Source organism: Anser cygnoides, chromosome 1 (assembly GCF_040182565.1).
Source record: "Anser cygnoides isolate HZ-2024a breed goose chromosome 1, Taihu_goose_T2T_genome, whole genome shotgun sequence".
NCBI classification, from domain to species: domain Eukaryota; kingdom Metazoa; phylum Chordata; class Aves; order Anseriformes; family Anatidae; genus Anser; species Anser cygnoides.
The window spans coordinates 127662229-127683547 of record NC_089873.1 but is presented as its reverse complement, the minus strand read 5'-3'; the positions used below and the strand labels follow the sequence as shown (position 1 = coordinate 127683547).

Genomic DNA, 21319 nt, shown 5'->3' with positions numbered 1-21319 from the left:
TTGTCACCCTCCAGCAGTTCCATCACCTCTTTTTTTTATTTTTTTTCCCTCCAGCTTACTCTCTCTAGTGGCCACACTGTTGCAAGGCAATTTTGTTTCTGTCTTAGATTTTTATACTTTGTTAAGCTGGAAAAAATAAAGTTTATTTTTAAGATAAAAAGGTTCAAACAATTAAGTTCAAATATTTACTTAATACTTCTGTTGTACTTGTGTTTGTATGCACATGCATGCATTTGTGTGAGATAAAGTTCTTCAGCATTCAATTCTCTTTATCTATCTAATTATCTTTCAGTGAGATATGATTAAAAACTTACAGAAAGAGAAATCACTTTAAGAAGTATCTATTAGTGGAAACAGCAACAAACTCTTATTTAAAGTACTCCAAAAATGTTTCTCATTTCTACAGCATCAGAAATGTAAAAGACTGGGTGGCATGTGAAGATGAGCAGAGGAAATAAGAGTCTCACATGTTATGACTGCTATATTATATACAGTGCAAGAAAAATAGGCTTAATATGTTTTTAAATACATTTATTTCAGTTCCTGTCCTGTAAGTGTACTGTAAATATAGAATTGAATCAAACCATCTTAACAAGATGAAGCACTGTAAGAAGGGAATAAGGAGTCTTCGATACTGAAAAATTTTCCTGCATGGGTCATAGAAAATGTTTGTCCAAGAGCACAGAAGGAATGAAAAAATTTGTATAGTACTAGATGTTGAAGGAAGGCAAGCCTGCCTTAGACAGAGGTTTGTTTCATTCTGTGGAGAACAGCATACTGTAAAGATTACCATTAGAAATATATTGGCAAAAATAATGTTAGGAATTGCTGATTGGTGAACTTAGTTTCTTGGTGTGGTTTTACTGACCGTCTTGTAAAAGAAGCCATTTTTCAAATAATTTTCTAACCTTGTTTGGCATATATACATGTAATTATTTTTGTTGATACAACAGGAATAACCATGAAAAAGTATCAAATGTCAACTAAATTTTAAGCTTCTTGCTGACAAACAGAAAAAAAGCATTCATATATAAGCCCGTTTATTAAGATTCTTCAATTCGACAGTTTGTTGTGGTAGAAGGTGACAAGTAATACATTTCTTTCCACTAGTTTTTTAATATTTATGATTCTTGACAATTGTGTGGATAGAAGCTGTAGCTTAAAATTGATTCAGAGGCTCATATTTTCTTCAGGGTGCCCTGCCATGAATTAATTTTTCATCCATTCTTATAGTAATTATTTCAGAAAAGTTAATTAGAAGTTAACTGTAAAATCTTCTATTTCAAAAAATACCTTTTTATTAGTAATATTAATGTTTTATTTAGAAACTTTTTTTCCTTTTTAGGAGTGTGGCATAATTTTGTTCTTGGTGTTGCAAGTTTCTTGGTTTTGTTTCTGCTGCCAGCCATTCTTTTCCCTTTCTATTACACGGGTGTTGGGGCACTTGTCACTGAGGTAACAGAGGTAAGAAAAGTTCTTTACTGATTTCATATTATATGGCTTGTGATTTGAAATGTACCCGAGTCTGTTATTTTCACAATTAAATTTGGTTGGTGCAGCACTCTTCAAAATCTAATATATTGTGCTTTTTGTCTGCTTGAAGTTGCCTTCTCAATCTTATGTTTTTTAGTGTTAGTAAATGAATGGATATGGCATGAATAATCACAGACTGCTAAGCATAGTATAAGACTATTTAGATATTTGAGATAACTTTGCAGGCTTATTTCTTTGGGGTTGTTTTGTTCGTTTGTTTTTGATTTGATTTGATAAGTGCTGGCACCAGGTAAATCTACTCAAATGTGCCTTATGACTAGCTTATTTTTATCTGTTTTTAATGTTAAAGATTATTCTGATTTTCATGCGTCTTTGGTCAGCTGGAAGCAAAGCAGAAGTAGACTGTTGAGTTTCTGGAAAGGACTGATTTTTTTCTGACTTAATCAAATACGGAACAGTTGAAGAAGAGCAGAGCTGGAAGGTCTCAGTCTTTCTTGGGTTTAAAACCAAACTGCTATAACTTAGGAAAAGAATGACATTTATTGTGCTTTATACTTACGACGGTATAGGTACACCCTACTTTGATGGAACATTTAGGGTACCAATTTACGTTTCTTCAATTTGAAATGATAGGAAAAAACACATTAACTTGTATGAAAATAATTGCTCAGATTTGAAGAGGTCCCTTGAAAACACTTGGAAACTTGCCCTTTTTTTTCCCTTTATGCACTAAATAAATTATTCTTCATGGAGTGTGTTGTTTTTGTGATACTCTTATCATCAGTGAAAATAATCAGAGTTCTAGTGGAGCCTAAGTTTTTCTGTTTCTCTGAAAATAATGTCCTAACCTAAACATTTCATGGATGTTCAGCATCCATTAAACTGTAAGCAGATCCTTATAGTTTCAACTGTAGCAACGTGACTGACTTCAGTGTTTCTTCTCAGGATTCTCCAGCCAATGGACCAAGAGGTCTCTTTGTGGGGGATATTGTCACTAGTCTACAGGACTGCCCAATCCATACTGTAGAAGACTGGAATTCGTGTCTGGGAGATATTTCACAGAAGTCACAGATCGGCTACTGTATAAATACAGCCACCCTACAACAATTAAGCTTTCCAGCTAGAGGTATGATTTTAGGTGCTCTCTTTGTTATTTGTTATAATTTTATCACATCTTAAAGACTACTTTGGATTTAGGATTTGTTAGTGGGGACAGACTTCTCATTGAGTCTGTTGTCTTCTCTTCAGCAGTGACCAATATGCCATTCCTTATTTGTGAAATAAAAAGTGGGGAAGGGATGGATAGAAGTTCTCTTGTCTTCCAGTCATCCTATACAAATATTCTGTATGATCTGAATAATGGAACTTGCCTCTTTTGGATATTGTATAACTTGGTTATTAGCAGTAATACAGTTATCTTCTATATTTTTAGTTCAGTTCCATGGATCAAGTCAGCGATCTTTTGCAGCTGTAAATTCCACACATCACCTTACTGCTTTGATTAGCGTGACATTACAAATTGTGTGGCTTAACCCAATGATGTGCTTTATTATGGCCACTTCTTGTGATGTTTCTCACTAAAGAGGTTTTGTGTTTCGTATGTTTCTTCAACTTCACAATGTCTTTGCCAGTTAACTTAGTTTCGTCTGGACTGCACATATTGCTTCTAGAAGTCAGTCTGTTTCTTTCTGTTTTCATTTATACATTAGAGTGCTGTTGCTGTAACAACTTACCCCTGAGAAACAACAAAAAAAAAAAAAGTGAACTGAACTAAGCTAGAACAATAAACAAAAATTAAGTAGAACAAAAATGAACAGTCAAGTTAAATTGGCTGAATGTCTTGCAACATGCCCTACAGCTCTCCAGAGTTTGGTTCATGCAAGCATCCATGGAGACTGAATTCCAAAGCTAAGGGACTGCAGCTGAGCAAAACCTATATGATTCTCGGAGCTTGAAAATTGACAATGCCATTTTTTCATCATACTGGGACAGATGGGTCAGGCAGCTCAAATGCCTATATTTTCGATGCATTATAGTTGTCATGTGAGACTGAAAAGGTAATCTTTTGATTTTTTTTTTTTAATATGTAAGGAAAGTAATCTTACAGCTGGAACTAAAATAAATACTTAAACTGGAAACTAGTGGAGTATGGGTAAGATCCTTTTAGATATTTAAGAGTTTGGATAATCCTTCTGAAAATGAGGGCAACTCTGGAAATGTTTACAGCTGGGCTGGGATGGCAAGTAAGAACCTATTCTTAGATGCCATAGCTATACATTCTGAGATTCTGCTGTTCTCTGATAATGTAATTTCAGAGTAATAGATAATAAAACTGCATATTGTGCAACTGAACCAGTCCTGTTTAGATCGGAATACCAGGGACTTAATACTAGAGACTTAATATTGCATCCCAGCTTGGCTTGCTGTATTGTGTTAGCAGCCCATTGTCCCACTGCTGCATTCTAATCAGACCAGTCTGCCTGCATTTTCAGAGCCATAAGCCTCCAGCAGTGAGAAATATTCCTCTGAAATTAAATGAACTCTTTTCAGTCTCTAGCAGCTGTTATTTGTCAAAACCGTGACAGTTCACAACTGACATAAATGTAGAGTATCAATAAAAATATATATAGCAAATGGACCCTATCTACTTGACAATAAAATAAATGGAGAATAAAATATTTGAGTATGAAGCTAGACAAAAAAAACAATGCTCCAGGGATCTTCTTGAAATTAAAAAAAAAAAATAAATAAAATTCAGTGCAGTTCATAAGGGAACTAATTTCATGGTCATTCACTATTCAAAAACATATGTTGGCTGCTTTAGGGTACTTGAAGGAAGGATTATATGGCACAGTGCTTACACCTGTAAGCCCCAGGCATAAAGCTCCATGTTAGTGGACTGCAGTTTATGCAGTGATAAATCAGCAACCAATATGTCAAGCATGATCTAACTAAGGAAGGTACTGCAATGTTGCCGTGACACAGATTCTTACAGTAACTATTCTTTTAAGTTGTTCTTTTCTTTGTTTGTTTTAAAAAGCTGTTGCTGTAGAATGTTAGGTTGTATTAACAGTATCCATGGAAGGATTCTGCACCACACTAGTTAACTGGGTTTTAAAACATCATTTATTCACTGCTGCAGCTTTCAGTGCTTGGAAATCTTTCAAAAACTGAATCTTGTAAAGGCTTTCGTGTTTTAAAGAGGACATCTTGAGTCTTAGTTATCTCAATAGTCAGCCAGTGAATTCAGTACAACAGTAAGTAACAAATTTCTATGCTAGCCCGTAATGCAAGTTGGAGGCAACAGCCAATTATTTTATTTTATTTTTTTTTGTAATTCATAATGCTCATAACATGGAAGTAATAGATCTGCCAGATCTCAAGGAGATCATTAAGATGAAAAAATCAGCATGTGACATGTTTGAAATCTGTGTTCTTAAAGTGGTGAAGTTTATTTTTAGTTGTGACTGAACCACAAGTAGAATCTGTGAATTACTGTAATTCTTGAAAGCTGCAGAATGGTTGTTCTCTTTTATTCAGAGACTAATTCAAGAAGTTACTATGCTATAATATCATTCTTTTGATCTATGCCTATGTTCTTTAGTCTATAGAAGACTCGATGGCACAGTTGAATGTTGTAGTAACAACAGCCTCACAGACATTTGCTTTTCATACAGCAATAGCTTGGACAGCCATCTGGTAAGTTACTTAAAGTGCTAATTCTGTTTGGTAAATATGGAATTGTTTAAATGAAACTAGAAATATTTACCAACATTTATGCAGCATGCTCAAGTGCTTAAGAATACCTACAGTTTGTATTAAAGGTTAATATGTACACTACTTTTCTCATTTACAGCTTACAAGCCAAAATACTAGTTATAATTTTTCCCATGATTAGTCAAGGAGTCTCTGGAAGAACCAGAGAAGATTTTATACCCCTCATTTTTTAGGCAGAAAGATACTTTCCTCATCTTCACTATTTGATGCAGAATATTGGTGAGAAAAAAAAAAAACAACTTTTGAGAAGTTAAAATTGCTTATTTTCCTTATTTCAGTCTTTGAAGGTAATGAACACTACAATGAAAGTAAAGTACTGGATTATCTGTTCAGTTATTTTTTGTGAAGTCAGCAGTGCTGTGCTGCTCACTAGATAAAACTTAAACCATGCAAGACAAGTTCCTAGAGATTGCCTAATTTTTTTTTTCAGTAAGGCCTCTATTTGATTGCTTTTTCACCACATTGTTTTTCTTTAGCATGTAGAAACATACAAAGTTTACCAGCAGGATTTTGTGTTACTCTCTTTAAAATATAGAAATGTTTCTTAAAACATATGATCCATATTGACAGTGATGGAGTATTTTTAATAGTTCTGTTTACAAGAACAAAGAGCACAAGTTTGAACTGTGTAAACTTTTCTACACGTGCCAGTCTGTTATTGTTCTAACCTGTAGGATAGATACCTAAAGAAATAGAAGTGTCTGTTACTACATCTGCTATATTTACAGATTCTCTGTAACAAATACTCCCAACAAAAAACAAACAAAAAACCAATATCCAGTTTGTGGTATTTAGTCACTGAGAACTGAGCACAGACCAGCAGTTCATTTGAAATATGACAGTGGCTGGTAACATCCTGGCGTTCAGCAAGCTTTGATAAACACTGCCCTACTGAGCTTTGACATTCTTAAGCTCATAGCTGGTACTTAGGAACAGCGAAGAAATAAAAGCATCCAGAAGCCTGTGACCTTCAAATGTCCTTGGCATGGCTGTGAGTTTTTGGACAATTATTTTAAATAGTTTTTGCAGTGCTACACAGCAATATTTGAAAATGTGCCCCTTCCCACTAATTAGAATAGAAGATCTTGTATTGAGGTTAATGGAGTGTATGACATGCGTGCATCTATAAGGCAGCGTAACTGTCAGGCTGAGAAGCAAGAAGGTCCTCTTTTGTCTTTCCTAAGGCAAAAAACAGATGAAGAACTTTCCTTGCTTGTGTTTAAGAACAAAAGCAAAATTGCCATGGAGCTTTTATGAGAGACATGAGGGGAAAAACAATTTCCTGTTCCTTTATGCTGTTCTCTGCTTGGCCTGTGGGGAGCAAGAAAGATCTGGTCTTTCAGCATGCAGAGAGTGAGTGAGTGTTACATAGGTAGGACCTGGGACATAGCACTGCACCGGGTACTGTGTTCATCTAGTTCAAAATGGTCACTTCACAACCACACGGTCAGCGCAGGGTGGTTGGTTGCTTTCCTGAACAATGAAAGCAACCTGATCTTCAGCCTAATCAATGAAAGCTGAAGTTTCTTAAACAGATAAGTCAGTTGTACATTGATGAAGGCTCTGTTCATTAGAAATCACTGACATACATGTAGATGCCTTAATACTTGTTGTGTGTCTGTAGTTCTTTAAAAAGTTAGCTTTTATTTTGGTACATGCATCTTTTCTACATTCCACTAAAAATGGAATGACAGGTTGAATGCATATCAGGTAGAGGTTCCGTAGGATCTGGAAAAAAATAATCGGATTCCAGCTCTTTGTGGGCTAGTAACATATTAGTGAAACCTTTGCTTTAAAAAATGAATAAATAGTACTTTTATTTCTGATCTGTTGGAAAATACCTTTAAATTTGACAATCTTTTTAAATACCCTTTGCAGTATGCCTGTCTACCAGCACGAAAAGTTATCGAGGCCAGCAAAGTTTGTCGAACCAACATGGACTGCCAGAAGGACTTTGTTCCAAGCTTTTGTGTGACTCCTTCTTTAGAAAATCAAACAAGGTTAATCAGGGTAAAACATCCACCCCATATTGACATGCTGTTTGTAGGACACCCTATGCACCTACAGTACACAGGTTCGTATTACTTATTAAAGCAGTCTAACAAAAGAGTTCTAATATGGTTTACTTTTCCTGGCTGCTTGAACAAGGTCTTGGAGCGCTTGTCAGTTAACTTATTTAATGCAGAATCCATTTCTTGTTACAGCCAGTGGAGAGACATGGACTACTCAGGCCTAAAATGAAATGTGCACAGTGCAGTGAGTTACAAAGGTAATAGAAACAATATGTGATATGAGATAGTTGTTTATTCAGAGAAGTATAAAAGGGCTATTCCTATAAAAGATACCGTTCAGCTTAGTCATGGGAAACATACACCTGTATTTTGCTAACACATACACTTCTCGAAATGCTGTTGCGAAATCTCCAGGGCATCTTGCTCCAACGCCTTTCCTGCAGTATTAGCACGACTGCTTGAATCAATAATATCCAAGTATGTATGACAGATTCCCATGACTACTAAACCACAAGTACAATCACAACATAGTTTTTTCCCGATTTTTTTTTTTTTAAGTGCCCTAAATTAAATAGCATATAGCAGTTTAGTTCCTTATTTTGAAGTGGATTATGGCTTTCCTTTAGACAAGATTTTATCCTTGAGTCAGATATACAAGGAAAAAGTAATTCTCTTGGAGCAAGTACAGGAAGAATTAACAAACTAATCTTCATGCCTACTTAGTAGCTTGAGTGGCAGAGTGAAAATGAGCTTCAGAAGGGCTTAAAAAAGTATTAAGTGTTAAAATACTGTCCCTTTCTATAAGGAACTTGTCTGTTACTCAGACAGCTCTACCTCACAGGGAGAGGTTTTGCTTCAGGCATCCTGAAGTATCTCCTTAGCAAGGCATTATGCTTTTCTGAATTAGCATTGGAATTTAGTACAAAAGAGCTTTAGAAACAGTGATGAAATCTGGTTGTGTAAATCCTCTAGTGTTCTTGCATAAACATATCTTTTGTTAATCTGCCAGTCTTTATCTTTCTGTGCTGGTCTTATTTTGATACTTCTTGAAAAATCAGGTTATTTATTTCTACTTCTTTGCACCATAAGGCCATTTATAAGCATAAAACAGGATTTCTTCACTTGTTATTTCTGCCTTTTTGCCATTCAGGAAGAAAAGCATTGGTCAGCTGTGTGATATTAACACACGGTTCAATATTTGGTGACATCTATTCCATATGCAAGAATAATTTGTAAGAATAGTATTTGTTTCAATGTTTGTTTTAAGTTCCTTTTCTCAGCCCTCTAGTTTAACAATACATATCTAGGTATTAAAGAAGAATTGATACTGTTTTCTTTTTCAGTACATTGGAATTTTAGTGTTTCCTAGTACGTGGTAATTCTGCAAAGCAGTCAGACCTGTCTGTCATTCCTTTAGAAATGAGGAAATAATATTATTGGATTTATCTAGAGAGGTAGTTCTAAATTAAGAAATCACCATGTGAAAATAAATAAATTTTAAAAAAGCATATGTACATGGATATAATTTTAAAATGATTTACTATACCCTGGGAACTGCCTAACAAATGTGTTAGTTTGAAAGCTAAAAGCTGACTTTATTACAGAGTTTGCTGACATGCAACCAATGCTTTATGTTCCCCTTGGAAAAACACCAGAGCTAAAGTTAGTTACAGGAGCCTGGCCTGGGCAGCAGTTAGTCCAGCTGCCGTGTTCGTGCATTCCAGTGAAACAACTTTGATGTATTTCAGACTTACTTTGCACTGTACAATACTGGCTTGGGGCCAGCAGATTATTGTTGTTGTTGGTTTTTTTCAGATGTGACAATCAGAATATGGTAGCTATATATATATATTTTTTTTTTTTAATTAAAAAAGGGAAAATAATTTCTTTCTCTACTGTGTGAATTTTGAAATAGAAATAAATGGAAATAATGCCTTATTCTTTAGCATAACCTTCCTGCTTGCAGGAAACACTACTTTTTAGAGAAGTGCTACATTTATCATGCAGCCTGACAGGGGAGTTGCACGAGTGTGTTCTTGCTCTAGTAATGCCACTAAAGTTATATTTGAAAAACATTCTGGGTTTATGCATGTATTATTTTCTGCTTAGGCTTGCATTGCTGCCATGGTAGTCCTGGTTTATGGAGAAGCAGTGATTCTTTCATATTTTCATTTGAAGCCAATTTCAGGATACGATATTTAAAATATATATATATACATATTAGCTATTTACAAGAACTAGGCTGTGCAGCTAAATGTTTGAGAGTCCCTGAATGTCTTATTCCCTGAAGTAAAATATAATATCAAAAATGATTTTTGTTTATGTGGATTAACATCTATATTTAGCTCTTGTTTTCTGTGTAAAATAACTGTAAAGAATCACACTCCTAAATGAAATTATACTGCTGGAGATATGGCTGAAACTGAAACAGAAGAAATGATTAGGAATGTGCGTTGCTAAGTATGGACACGTTGATTAATCTTTTTAATTGGCATCCTCTCTGTGAATAGTCTCTAATGTATTCTAATGTAAATTCATACTGTGGGTTTAATTCATGTGGTAGTACTCAAGACTTTCAGACTTTTCTCACTGCAGGCCTGTTATACTCTAGAAGCTCTCCTTATGTTGGACAAATGATATGTAAGGTTGAAATGGAGTACCCTGTTATTAGTGTTATGCAACTTTGCAGTATTTCTTAGTTATTTTGATTTTTTTGGTTGTTAGTTTTTATTATTATTCCTTCATGCAATTTCTAGTATTGCAAAATCTTGACTTCCTTTCCTAAGTGGTTGGGAAAATCTGGTGACTAACATTCACATTTGGAATTCACACTCTTTGAGGGAAGACCATCTCCCTCAATGTTACTGTACCTCCATCACCCATCAGAAGAGGGATCAAAAAATTGCAAGATTTTCTTCATGAAAAGAAGATGGAACTTACCTAGTACAAAACTGGACCAGCCTCCTACCTCTGTTTTATCAAAGTCTTCCCCAAAAAAGCCACTTTCTAGCTCTGGGGAGTTTATTGGGCAACAGTCATAATCTCTCATGAAGGTCTGTGTGGCAGAGTCTGGTTTCTCATTCTTTTAACACTTGTTTTCCATTATTGTTGAGGATAGTAATTCTTTCTATCCAAATGTAAAAGGTCTGTTTGTTTTCTTCTGGAGACCATACAGAAATATCTCATGCCATACTTTCTTCTCCATAGCATGTGTTGTCTTTTCCTCTATTAAGAGATTTTAAAAATCTCGTTGGTCAACCTAGTTACTAAATCACTTTATCAACCCTTCTGATTAAAATTGTGTCCGATGTGCACACTTCTCAAAATTTGCAAATGCCATCTAGCATTAGCCAACAAAATAAATGTTAATGGTCGAAGGATTACTCACTTCAAGTGTGGAAAACAATGACTGTTTTCTCTCAATCAGCTTCGTTGCTGTTCACCTTTTCTCAGCATTGTCCGTTGAAGACAAGCATGAAGAACATTATTTCTACAATCCTTATCCCTCAAAGGGCAGGCTTGCCCTCCCACCATTAGTTTTGATCCATTATAGCCACTAGATTCATTGCTTCATATTTCAGTGTCTGGAGGTCATCCCCGCAACTTCCTGAAGAGTTTTGCGGTGCTTTGGAGAGATTGCTTCAGCAGCCAGGTTTGTAGTTTTGATCCAGGTCTGGAAGCTATTAGGGACAGGTAGTTTGTTGTATCAAAGGGGGAGGGAGATTGGTGAACAATTCTGAATGTAGGCACAACTTCAGGATGGTGACTTGTTAGTAGCCATTAGGTGTTTGTCAAGAGGCAATCAGGTTTTGCAATTACAATATATTGCAATGTATGTCTTTTGAAACCTTTGAATACAATGGCTGTCTCAGCCATTTTGCTGTTTAGCTCATGAACAAGACGTTCGATCAGATGTTCTGATACCAACCTTCAACTTAATGAGTTGTTTGTCTTGGATATCATTTGACTTGGATGCCTCTGGCTTTCTGAGCTGGATTGTGTCCAGGATTTCTGACTGTATGTTCTTCACTCAATAGTCGAACAGACTTACTTATTTGCTCACAGACCCCTAAATTAAAGGTCTTTCTTCAGCTAAGGTAAGAGAGAACATGATTTTCAAACCGTCTTGGTTTTGCTGACGCAATTCTGGTATTGGGAAGTTCTGTGCTTATTGCCGCACCAAAACCACTCTATTTTTGGGACCCCCTTGCTTTCCAGGTTTCTCCTTCTGATGGTATGCTTACTTGCTGTACTATGTTTTACTTTTTTGATTACTCATCACAAGGGCTTCAAAAAACAGAAGTAATGTTAATGCAGCTGAGTGGACCAGTTCTCAGCCTCACGTTCCTTTGGAATTGTTCTTTCTCCTCTGTTCTGTTGTTCTTCAATTTACTGAACCTGAAGAAATCTGATCTGCTAACAAAGATACACGAAGCAGCAATAATGGCGTGTTACATATTAATGCTGGGATTTCTAATGTTCTCTTAGCCTATGGTTTTAGAATTTCTGAATGGGTAAGTTAATCTTGTTCCTTTCCCAAGGGATGTTACTGTTAGAGTGGGATTGGAACTCTTCTGCTCAGAACTCCAATCAGTCTGTTCTTTGAACTCTTGCTTTCATGTACCTCTGAGGAAACGGTATTTCTTACGGATGTATTTTTTTCCAATGTTAGCAGGGAAAATTCAAACCATTGTGGCTTGCCTCAACTCTGTTCAAAGTTGTTCTTCAGGGACAGAGCAACTATTGCATTTGCTGTGCAAGCTCATTCTTAAGGTGATTTTCTGATTCTACCTGAAATTACCTGAGCCTCTTTGCTCTGGGGATAAGAGTCCACTATGCTAGAAGTGGAGCTTTATGGTAGGAAAGGAGCCTCTCTTTCAGGTATCACAAAACTAAGGCTTTCAAACAGTCCCTGAAGCTGATAGACTCAGACAACCCAGGTAGAGCATCCCTGTACTAACAGGATGGGAGATCTCAAGCTAACTTAGTTTTCTTTGAGGATAAACTCTCTCATAAACATTTGACATGTGGTCAGCTGAAATTTCATCTATACCTTCAGAGAAGTTATGGGACCAAAGAGTGTTTCAAGGTCGTGTGGAGTTTGACAATGCTGTCTTCCAGCGCAGAGGAAGGTATTTATACAAACGGTACTAAGTCTCGTCTCCCAGGCTTTTTTGTTGCACTGAGTTAAAACTTGGAGTCACCTATGGTGTCATCTGAAGATAGAAGGTGCTGTTTAATTACTGGCTAACTGGTGTTAAGAAGTGTAATGCACCTGTGTATCATTTCCCAGCCTTTGCTTTCTCAGAGTTTCTCTGGTGCTCTCCTCCCTGTTTGCCCCCCTTCCATGCAACGTGAGCTCAACTTCAGAACATAGTAATCTTCTGTAGGTAGTGCAAGAGAAAAATTTGGGGGCCCTGAGAGAAAGTACACATGTGCACCCGCAGTATGAATGTATAGATGTGGACAACATATGTTGAAAAAGCCTGGTAACTATAATCTCTTTTTATATGATTTTTTTGGGAAGGGACTTAAATTACACCATATGGTCTTTATGACTACAGATGTCCAGTTGTCTCTGAAAATATACATCTTAGATCTCCTTTTACTAAAATCATGCTAGTTGTATTTTGTGGTATGATTTTACTATGTTAGCATGTTTAAGAGACATTTAATGGCTGCACTGTGTCTTTTGAAAACAAGCCAAGCAAAACCGTATTTAGATTGGCTATTCGTGCTTGAAGAACTGTCATTTAAAATGTGCTTTTTTTCTGGAAAATTAAAAACTCAAATTCATAATATTATATTTCTGCAACAGCTATTGATTCTTTGTGTTACCTTTATGTTTTCATTTCAGTAAGTCTCAGCAGTTTTGTACCACGACATAACTTTCTAAGCATCGATCTGCCTGTGGTGATAGAGACGTTTTGCAAGTATCCTTTGAAGTACGTTCGTTCTTTTAAGACAAGAAGAAGACTGTTTAGAATTTAGTGAGCCAGCAAAATTTCACTTGGATATCATTTTAGACAGGATGCTCAGAAACATTTCTGTAGAGTTCTGACATCTTTATCTCATCTCTGCATTGATTATTGTCCATGTGCCAAGCCCAGAATGAAATCTCCCACTTCCTTGTGCTTAGCGGGATATTTTTGGTCAGCTTTTTTTTTTTTTTAAACTCTTTCTTGACGGTGATTTTTAGCAGCTCTAACAAGAAAGTCAAAGTAATCCTGAATTTATGGCAGGACAAATGTTACTGCTAGCTTTGATATGTCAGAGCTTTATTAACACCATTTCTAAGCCATTATGCTGAACTAAATAACAGAGTATGGTTGTTCATTTCCACTCTTTTTTGCTATTGTTGTAGTAGTTTGTTTTGGTTTTGTGTGTTTTTATCTTCAACAGAAAACTTGTCCTATTCAAAAGCCAGGATGATAATGCATTTAAATGTGTTTATTAATGAGCAAGATCATATATGTACTTGGGCTTGTATATGGCTAATCTAAGACCCTTAGCCTTAGAAACTGAAATGTTTATGGGCGGTTAAAATACATTTAAGCAGATTTGTCCATAAAAGTATAGTAAAGATGCTACCTATAAACTTCCCTTTTCTGGAAACATGCCAAGGTTCACACTGATCCAGCTCCTTTCTGAGCCATGTGTCTTTTTGTCCAGCCGGTATAGGATGGAGGTAAGTAGTAATGTTAGCAAGGCTTTACCGGCAATAGAAATGATCTACCTTTGTCTCATTCTCACATGCACATGCATGCACAGAAATAGACTCCACTTCCTGGCTAACAGGTAAGTAGAAGAGGCCAGATTTCAAATCATATTTTAGCCATGTGCCTACACCAGTAAGGGAGTGTTTGGAAAATATTCCTAATCATTATTGCATATTAGATCATAGGTCTAGAATACCTTCTTACCTCAGGTGTGGTGTCAGAGCTGTAACCTTGCTCCAAAACCACACAAGGCAAGGGAGGAAGATGGGCAATATTAATTGTGGTTTTGCTGTCTCCTGCTTTTATCTGAGTTATGAAGAGCACAGATTGTTGAAGTATCAAATGCTAGTGCTTTTTTATTACTTTAAAACGAACCCGTAAGGGCAGTTCTGTGGGCATTTATGTTATGGTTATATTATATATAATTTATATGAAACAGAATGGCACCTAAAAATAACCCTTGTGTTTCTCTTTGCATACTGGAAATAAGAAATGCATTTTATATTAAATTTGGATTTATATTTTCTTGGATTTTATTCTTGAACCTTAACTAATGTCAATCAGATACCTAATTTCACTGTCAGGAGCATTGGCAGTTATCAATGCTGTACCCTGCTTTGCTTTGGATGGTCAGTGGATATTAAATTCTTTCCTGGAAGCCACTCTGAGCTCCTTGATTGTAGAAAAACAAAACAGAGAGCTTGTTGGCTTTTTAATTTTGCTTGCTGGTAGTACACTTTTGGCTGCCAATGTTGCACTGGGACTTTGGATGGTGACAGCACGATAGAGCATTGGTTATCCATCAGTTCTCACAGTACACGGAGAGAATGAATCCATTGCCTTTTAAAACTTGTTCAGTACAGAGATTGAAATAATTCCCTTAAAATGACACTGAAAGAAAATCACTGGTGGCTGCTGTTGTAACTTAAATCTGTACAACGTTTTGTCTGTCGTCATGGGAAGACTAAGAAAAAGCAGTATGAATCTTGTCGTGTACTCTTTAAGCACTGTACTAATTTTAGAGAAGTTGCATTGTAAAGCTTCACAGGAAGAAGCCTAATTTATTAACTTAAATCTCAGAATAAGGGAATTATTTGGCCTCAAACATTTGTAAAGTGGGAGGAAAAATACACTTAGGTTTTATTTTATAATCTGAACAATTTAAAAAAAAATGTGTGGCCTCTGATCATTTTTCAGTCAGCATAATCTTCAGTGTCTTTGTTCTGTATTTTAATCTGGTGTTGTAGCAAACTGGACTCTAAGAAGCCCTTAAGTCTCATATCAAAATGTTGTAAAGCTAAGCAAATGATTGCCATGTGTTAATGAGGGGAGAGAGGCCATATGGATTAGTATCTTTCCTTTTCAGCTGGCCAAATGACTGGAAGCATCCTCAGGATGTAAATTGGAAATGCCAATGTCTGTTGAAAATGAGGTATGTGGGAGGATAACAAAGCCCACATGTTTCTTACACATTCGGTTGTATGTTACCACACATAGCTGAAGATATTTTCAATATCTCAAGTCAATATTTCAAGTTTCAATATTTCAATATTGAAATATTTCAAGCCAATATTTCTCAGCAATAGGGAGACGATAAATGAAATTCAGTTTCTGAGTGCTGAAAAATGCTGTGCACAATTATTGCTAAATGGTAAATAATGTTCATGTACTCAAAAAATAATACTGTATTATACCTGTTTACAGTTAAAAGTGAAGCCTGTTTTTACAGTGTCTATCTTCTGATTCTGTGAATGCAGTATGCCCAGTAACTCACTGACATCTCTGTCTTTCAAAGGTTTATTTTCATTATAACTCACAATAACAAGTTCATAGAAGATTTTTTAGTTTATAGAAGATTCATTATAATTGAAGAAGTTTAGTTGAAGCTGGTCTTGTATCAGAATTGTTTAGAGGAAGAATATGATTGTGAATCTAACTGTTTTAACATTTGGCTTTGCTTTCTGAACTTAACATGGACCTTGTACTTGTTTTTAAAAGAACAATGGAAGAATGACCAGTGTTTTGCTGACTGAAGTATGTGTGACTTGTTCTGAGACCCTTTAAGTCTGTAACAGTCTCAATATGATTATACACTTAAAAAAAAAAAAAAAGGCTCTGGTTTGGAACCCCGTATAATTGAAACAGGGAAAATTTGAAAAATACTCTGCAACTTCTAAACTGTATAATGCTCCCACCAGGAGCTGCGGCAGCTCAGAGTTCCTTTAATGAGGTGGCCTTTCCATTCAAGAAAGTAGAAGCTAAGCTAATGGATACAGGCCTGCAAAGAGCCATGAAGCCAGTGCTTCATGACTGGCTTGATCGTGGCCAGTTCATAATCAGCTAAAACAGATTCTCTTGGCACTAGAGGTAGAAGCCTGGGTAATTTCAACGGCGGGGTTGGGTGCTATTCCTGGTGCTACTGCATGGATTCCTAACTCCAATGTTTGCATTTGGCCACTGATGCATTACTGTATTTTTGCACAGGAGCCTTCACACTTACTTAAGATGTATTCTTTTCTCTTAAGATGACGCAAACAGTAATGAGAGAACGTACTTGCTTGTTTGTTGTTGTGTTAGTTTACTTCTCTCCAGTGCTGTCAGAGGCTCAGCCTCCTGAAGTTCACCTCTGTGGGGTGGCAGGCCTGTGCCTCTGAGTTTCAACCATTTCAACCCAGGCTTCTCTGCACAGATCCTGGTAAGAGAGAGTAGAGTAAATCCTTCAGCCGATCATGCAGGAGTGCATCCCCGTGGGGACTATTAAAAGTCACAAAGTGCAAGAAAGGAAAAATAAACTAGCAGACACTGCCAACAGGCATCTCTTTCTTCAGGAGTCACCTGGAAAAGTATGGTTCATCGTCACTCTCAGTAACTTGCAGAAATTTCAGAGTAGCCATTCTGATGTTCTGTTCTTCCCTCTCTCCTTGGACAGCAGTGACATGAGCAGCCTGGTTCTTACTCAAAGCTTGGCTCTGAAGTGATGCTCTAGAAGTCTGTTCGCTCACCTAAGTAACTACTTACTAATCTGAGCTCTTCCTTTCCAGGCACAATGCCACTTTCCTCTGTCTCTGTGTCTTGTCCAGTTGCCAGTGCACAAGATTAATTTGCACTTTAGGAGTTTAAGTGCAAGTTAGTAAGAGAGATTATTTACTTTTCAAAAAAGCTACTATTTATGTATCAGAGTTGCAGTGCTGTCTTAATCTCTAAAGGAACAACAAATGCATCTAGGGTGATTTAAAAAATATTCTGTGGAGAACGTTTCAAGTTTGATGCTTTATATATTCAAGTTGAATCCAGCTGCTTGGGATAATCTGTTTAGCATCGTACTCCTCCTGGCAATGGAAAAGAGAAAAAAATTTGAATAACATACACAAGATACAGCTACTATACAGAAGCTGGCAGGTTGTTCCTTGTTATTTAATGTGCTACAAAAACATGATGTTTTACCAAAAGAATTTATTTTACTTTATATAATCACAGAAAGTCACTTTCACTAAATAAAACTTCAATCTGTGTTTGACCTCATAATCAAAACAAGAGTGGAGAAGACACATTGGTCATGGCTTCACCAAAACAGACAAGTTAGCACACTGTAAAGACCCTAGATAACATCTGTGGTAGAGGTAGTACTACAAAGGTTTAAAAATATTCATGGGTCCATTTCTCCATGTACTGGAATTCTACTGAATAAGGGTTATTATGTACGTATAGGTGCTTTGAATCAAGGCTTTAAGCAAACTGGGATCACTTTGTATGAAGGGTGACCCAGCACGTATCTTAGATTACCTGTGGGCAAAGGGAATAGTTAAGCTGGACCACTCTGAAGAAAAAGTTGTTGGTTTCAGTGGTTCCATTTTATTTTTTATATTTTCCATTTTGTATTCCGATAAGCAATTGCCGTTTTTTGCTTACATATAGTTATTGGGAGTTTTATTTCTGTTTTGTTTGTTTAACAAGATTGACTACAGAAGGGCACAGAATGTTTTTTGTGTGATTTTGATTTTTACTCTGGGGTATTTGCGACGTTTCTTCTATTTATATTTTTGTAAAAATTAAAAATAAATCTTTCCTTAAAATATTTTCAATTCTCATTCTAATTAGCCCCTCAGAATATAACTTATTCTTTAATACAGAATCTATCAATGTCATTGTAGAGGATAATGACTCAAGTGTAAAACATAGCACTCTTAAAGATTGGATGGATACTACTATATATGTATATACTATGCTTTTTAAATCTGTATCAGATGGAAAAAATAATGTGTAACATTAGGAGGTGTTGTATGCTTTTACTTGATAATTGTCAGAATTCCATAAGTGTAATCAGTTGTTCTGATTTATTTGTTTGTTTTATAAGATTTCTTTTATATCAGCAAAGACTTCCGTAGCATGTTCTGATAATGCATGATGTGACACGATAATGCGTAACTTAGCATGTAGGATGTTACACGGTCATTGTTAATTTAGGAAATTAAAACCAGCTTGATTCCTTACATGTTAAATGAAAGAGACTTCACTAGGAAAATTGCAGATAGCTTTAGACTGACTAATCTGCTAGCTTATGAGTCAGAGTGAAAGATCTATTAATTTATCCTTTTGAATTAGAATGAAACAACCAACTGTGATGACAATGACATTTATCAGTGTGATGATTCTGATTTTTTGTGTATATACATACATATACATCTACATACACACACATACACGTGTATATATGAGTGTATGTGTGTGCATATACATATATACATACACAGCCACAGTCTATATCGCAGCTTTTTTAGGGATAACTTCTGGCAGTCCTCTAAATTCTGCAGTGTTGGCGTTTTTCTTTCCCTGTATGAATTCCTTGGCTTTCTCTACACTTTAAAATTGCAGCTGTGTTCTCCTTCTGTAACCGATCTATAGGGATTTCTTATCAGAAGATGTGTAATGGACATAATGTAACCACAGCTGCATGAGTCCTGTTCCGCTGATGTTCAGAATACATTTCCTGCCTTCTGAGAGGCCTCAGCTATAGGCACAGTAAACAAAGATTTCCAGGGCAATTAAAAGAGGTTGACTTCAGAATCTATCACTCTCTAAATGCTGCTGGTTTTGCTAATTTTGCATGTTGACTGGGATGAGTGAGACTGTGTAGAGTATACTGATGAAACCTTCCCATGGCAGCCCGGGTGTTCCAGTTTTCTTGAATACCTTGCTACAAGACAGATTTTTGTTCAATCCAAGTTTTCCAATAGTGTCCTATACACTTTACAGGATGACAAAGGGTGCCCTGTAAAAAATAGATTGGATTTTTTTTTTTTAATAAATTCTGTTTATCTTCTATCTGAAAGATCTGCATTTGTATCTGGATATTATTTATGACAGAAGAAATGACAGATGAAGAAGGGGTTGAAAGGTTTATGTAGCCTACACAGTATTTAATTGTTTTTAGAAGTTGTGATTTTAACTCTGGAAATGCATAGTTCTTTGTAAAATACATAGTTCTTTGCAAAATACATATTGTGTACACTTGCATTCAGATCAGTTCCCACAGCTTTTGTCTTGCCTTAGCTTTGTTCTTGTGACCTTCTGAGTAAGGAAGCTCAATCTAACTCAGGTAAGATGTAGTATTAGAAGTTTTTATACCCTTTTTTATCCTGAACTGCATGTAATGCTACATACAGATTTGTTGTTTAATGTAGCTGTATGTACCTGTGGTACATACGCTGTATTAATGGAGCATTTGTGGAGCATTGTACTAGGGACTGCCAGCAAACAGAAGCACTGGGACTCCTCCTTGTTCCTTGGATTCATCCACTATGATCATTTGAAGAGCAGATGGCAAGGACTAAGGGAGTGAAGAACCTCAGTTTATGGCAGCTTTATGAAATCTTCACACTGCTGACCTAGTGTGAAAAGATAGGGACAAAGAGCAGGATATGACACTGCAATTCCAGTCATTCCATTTACATCAGCATGAAATGTGAAAAGAACTTGTAATTAACATTTCAGAGCATGCAGATACATTTTCCAGCCCTTCACTGAATCATTCAGTGAGACGCTCAAACTTTTTTTTTTTTTAACTTTGTTGTTCCACTGATAAATGTGTACTTAACAAGTGGTTGGTGTAGTTGTAGTTTATTTATTAAAATGGACTTGGATATTTCTTACTTCTAGGTGTTTCTTTTTTTTTTTTTTTTTTTGTGGCATACCGTAACTGGCCTTCACTTAGTAGTTAGAAAGTTCAAAGTCTATTTCCAAACCATCATAAGAGAAATCTGTTTTCTTCCTTCCTAAGTTGGAATATTGTTAATATTTTTAATTCCTCTTTTCCTTATATAATTTTATGTTTAGATTTCATTTGTTCGGATGATCTTATCTGAAGCCTGTCAATGGAATATGTATTGTTTTGAAATTCACAATTTTCTTTCCTCTACGTAGCCTTATTTTTCACACTGACTCACAGCTGTGGAATGTTAGATTTCTAGACCCTTTGTTCCCACTATGTATTGTTCGCAATCGTTTTTTGTTTTTTTTTTTAAAAAAAAAAGGGCGGGGGAAAGAAAGCTTCATTTTGAAAATGTCAGTTAACAAATATATGGAACACTTTGAATAATGTATTGTGTTTTTGTTGTGCTCTTTTTCTCTATTTAATCAAACAATAAGTATTGTTTTCTATGTATGATAAATATATCCTGCAAATAAATTCATTGTTTGATTGTTAATGTGTTTAAATCTGTTTTTAAAAATAAGGTAAAATGACGTAATGCTGTGTTTATGGCAATTACTATATTCCATCTCATTTTCTCACACTCCTCATATGTAATTTATATCATCTATCTAGGTACCCACAAGCTTACCACTACCCTTCTTATTACCTGTCCACCTCCTAAAATTAATAATAAATGTCAATTTGCTTTCTCTTATTTACCAGCTTATCAGAGTAATAGTTTGATTTATAATAGAAGCACATCCAGCAGACACCTACATGCTGTTCCTGAGCAAAGTAGTAGTCAAAGTAGTCACTGTAATGTGACAAAGGTACATAGTGACTGCCTTACAGGAGCACAATCTTACTTCTTGGCGTATCTCGTGTAAATCTTCTCTTCTGGCATTGTGGACTTTGTTGGCTTGTTTTGCAGTGAAATATTTGCCATGGGATTCCACAGTCAAGGTAAGTGGAACCACTTCTCCAGGTGTTAAGGCTACTCCTATGGGAGGAACTTAAAGTTCAGATTGTTGAATGACATTAAAATGATGCTACGTTTTACAACCTTTGATGTGTGTGTACAGGCCAGCACAAAGCTGGGCATATATCCTAGTTTGTTTTCAACAATT

General features: G+C 36.0%; 1 protein-coding gene across 2 annotated transcripts in view; it reads left to right on the top strand.

The window, feature by feature from the left end:
* MBTPS2 (membrane bound transcription factor peptidase, site 2) overlaps positions 1 to 20706 on the top strand; it is a 36121-nt gene extending 15415 nt beyond the window's left edge. Inside the window, exons 6-12 of one of the 2 annotated variants that reach the window (XR_007157545.2) lie at positions 1346 to 1464; positions 2440 to 2620; positions 5099 to 5193; positions 7150 to 7345; positions 7476 to 7540; positions 13141 to 13216; positions 14567 to 14629. Coding sequence is in view for 1 of the 2 variants with exons in the window: in XM_013183964.3 (XP_013039418.1) it covers positions 1346 to 1464; positions 2440 to 2620; positions 5099 to 5193; positions 7150 to 7345; positions 13141 to 13216; positions 14567 to 14789 (890 nt within the window). In the remaining variant the exon portion in view is untranslated. Of the gene's footprint in view, positions 1 to 1345; positions 1465 to 2439; positions 2621 to 5098; positions 5194 to 7149; positions 7346 to 7475; positions 7541 to 13140; positions 13217 to 14566 lie in introns of both variants that reach the window. The other variant, XM_013183964.3, reaches the window with a different exon arrangement.
* Positions 20707 to 21319: the final 613 nt, after the last annotated feature.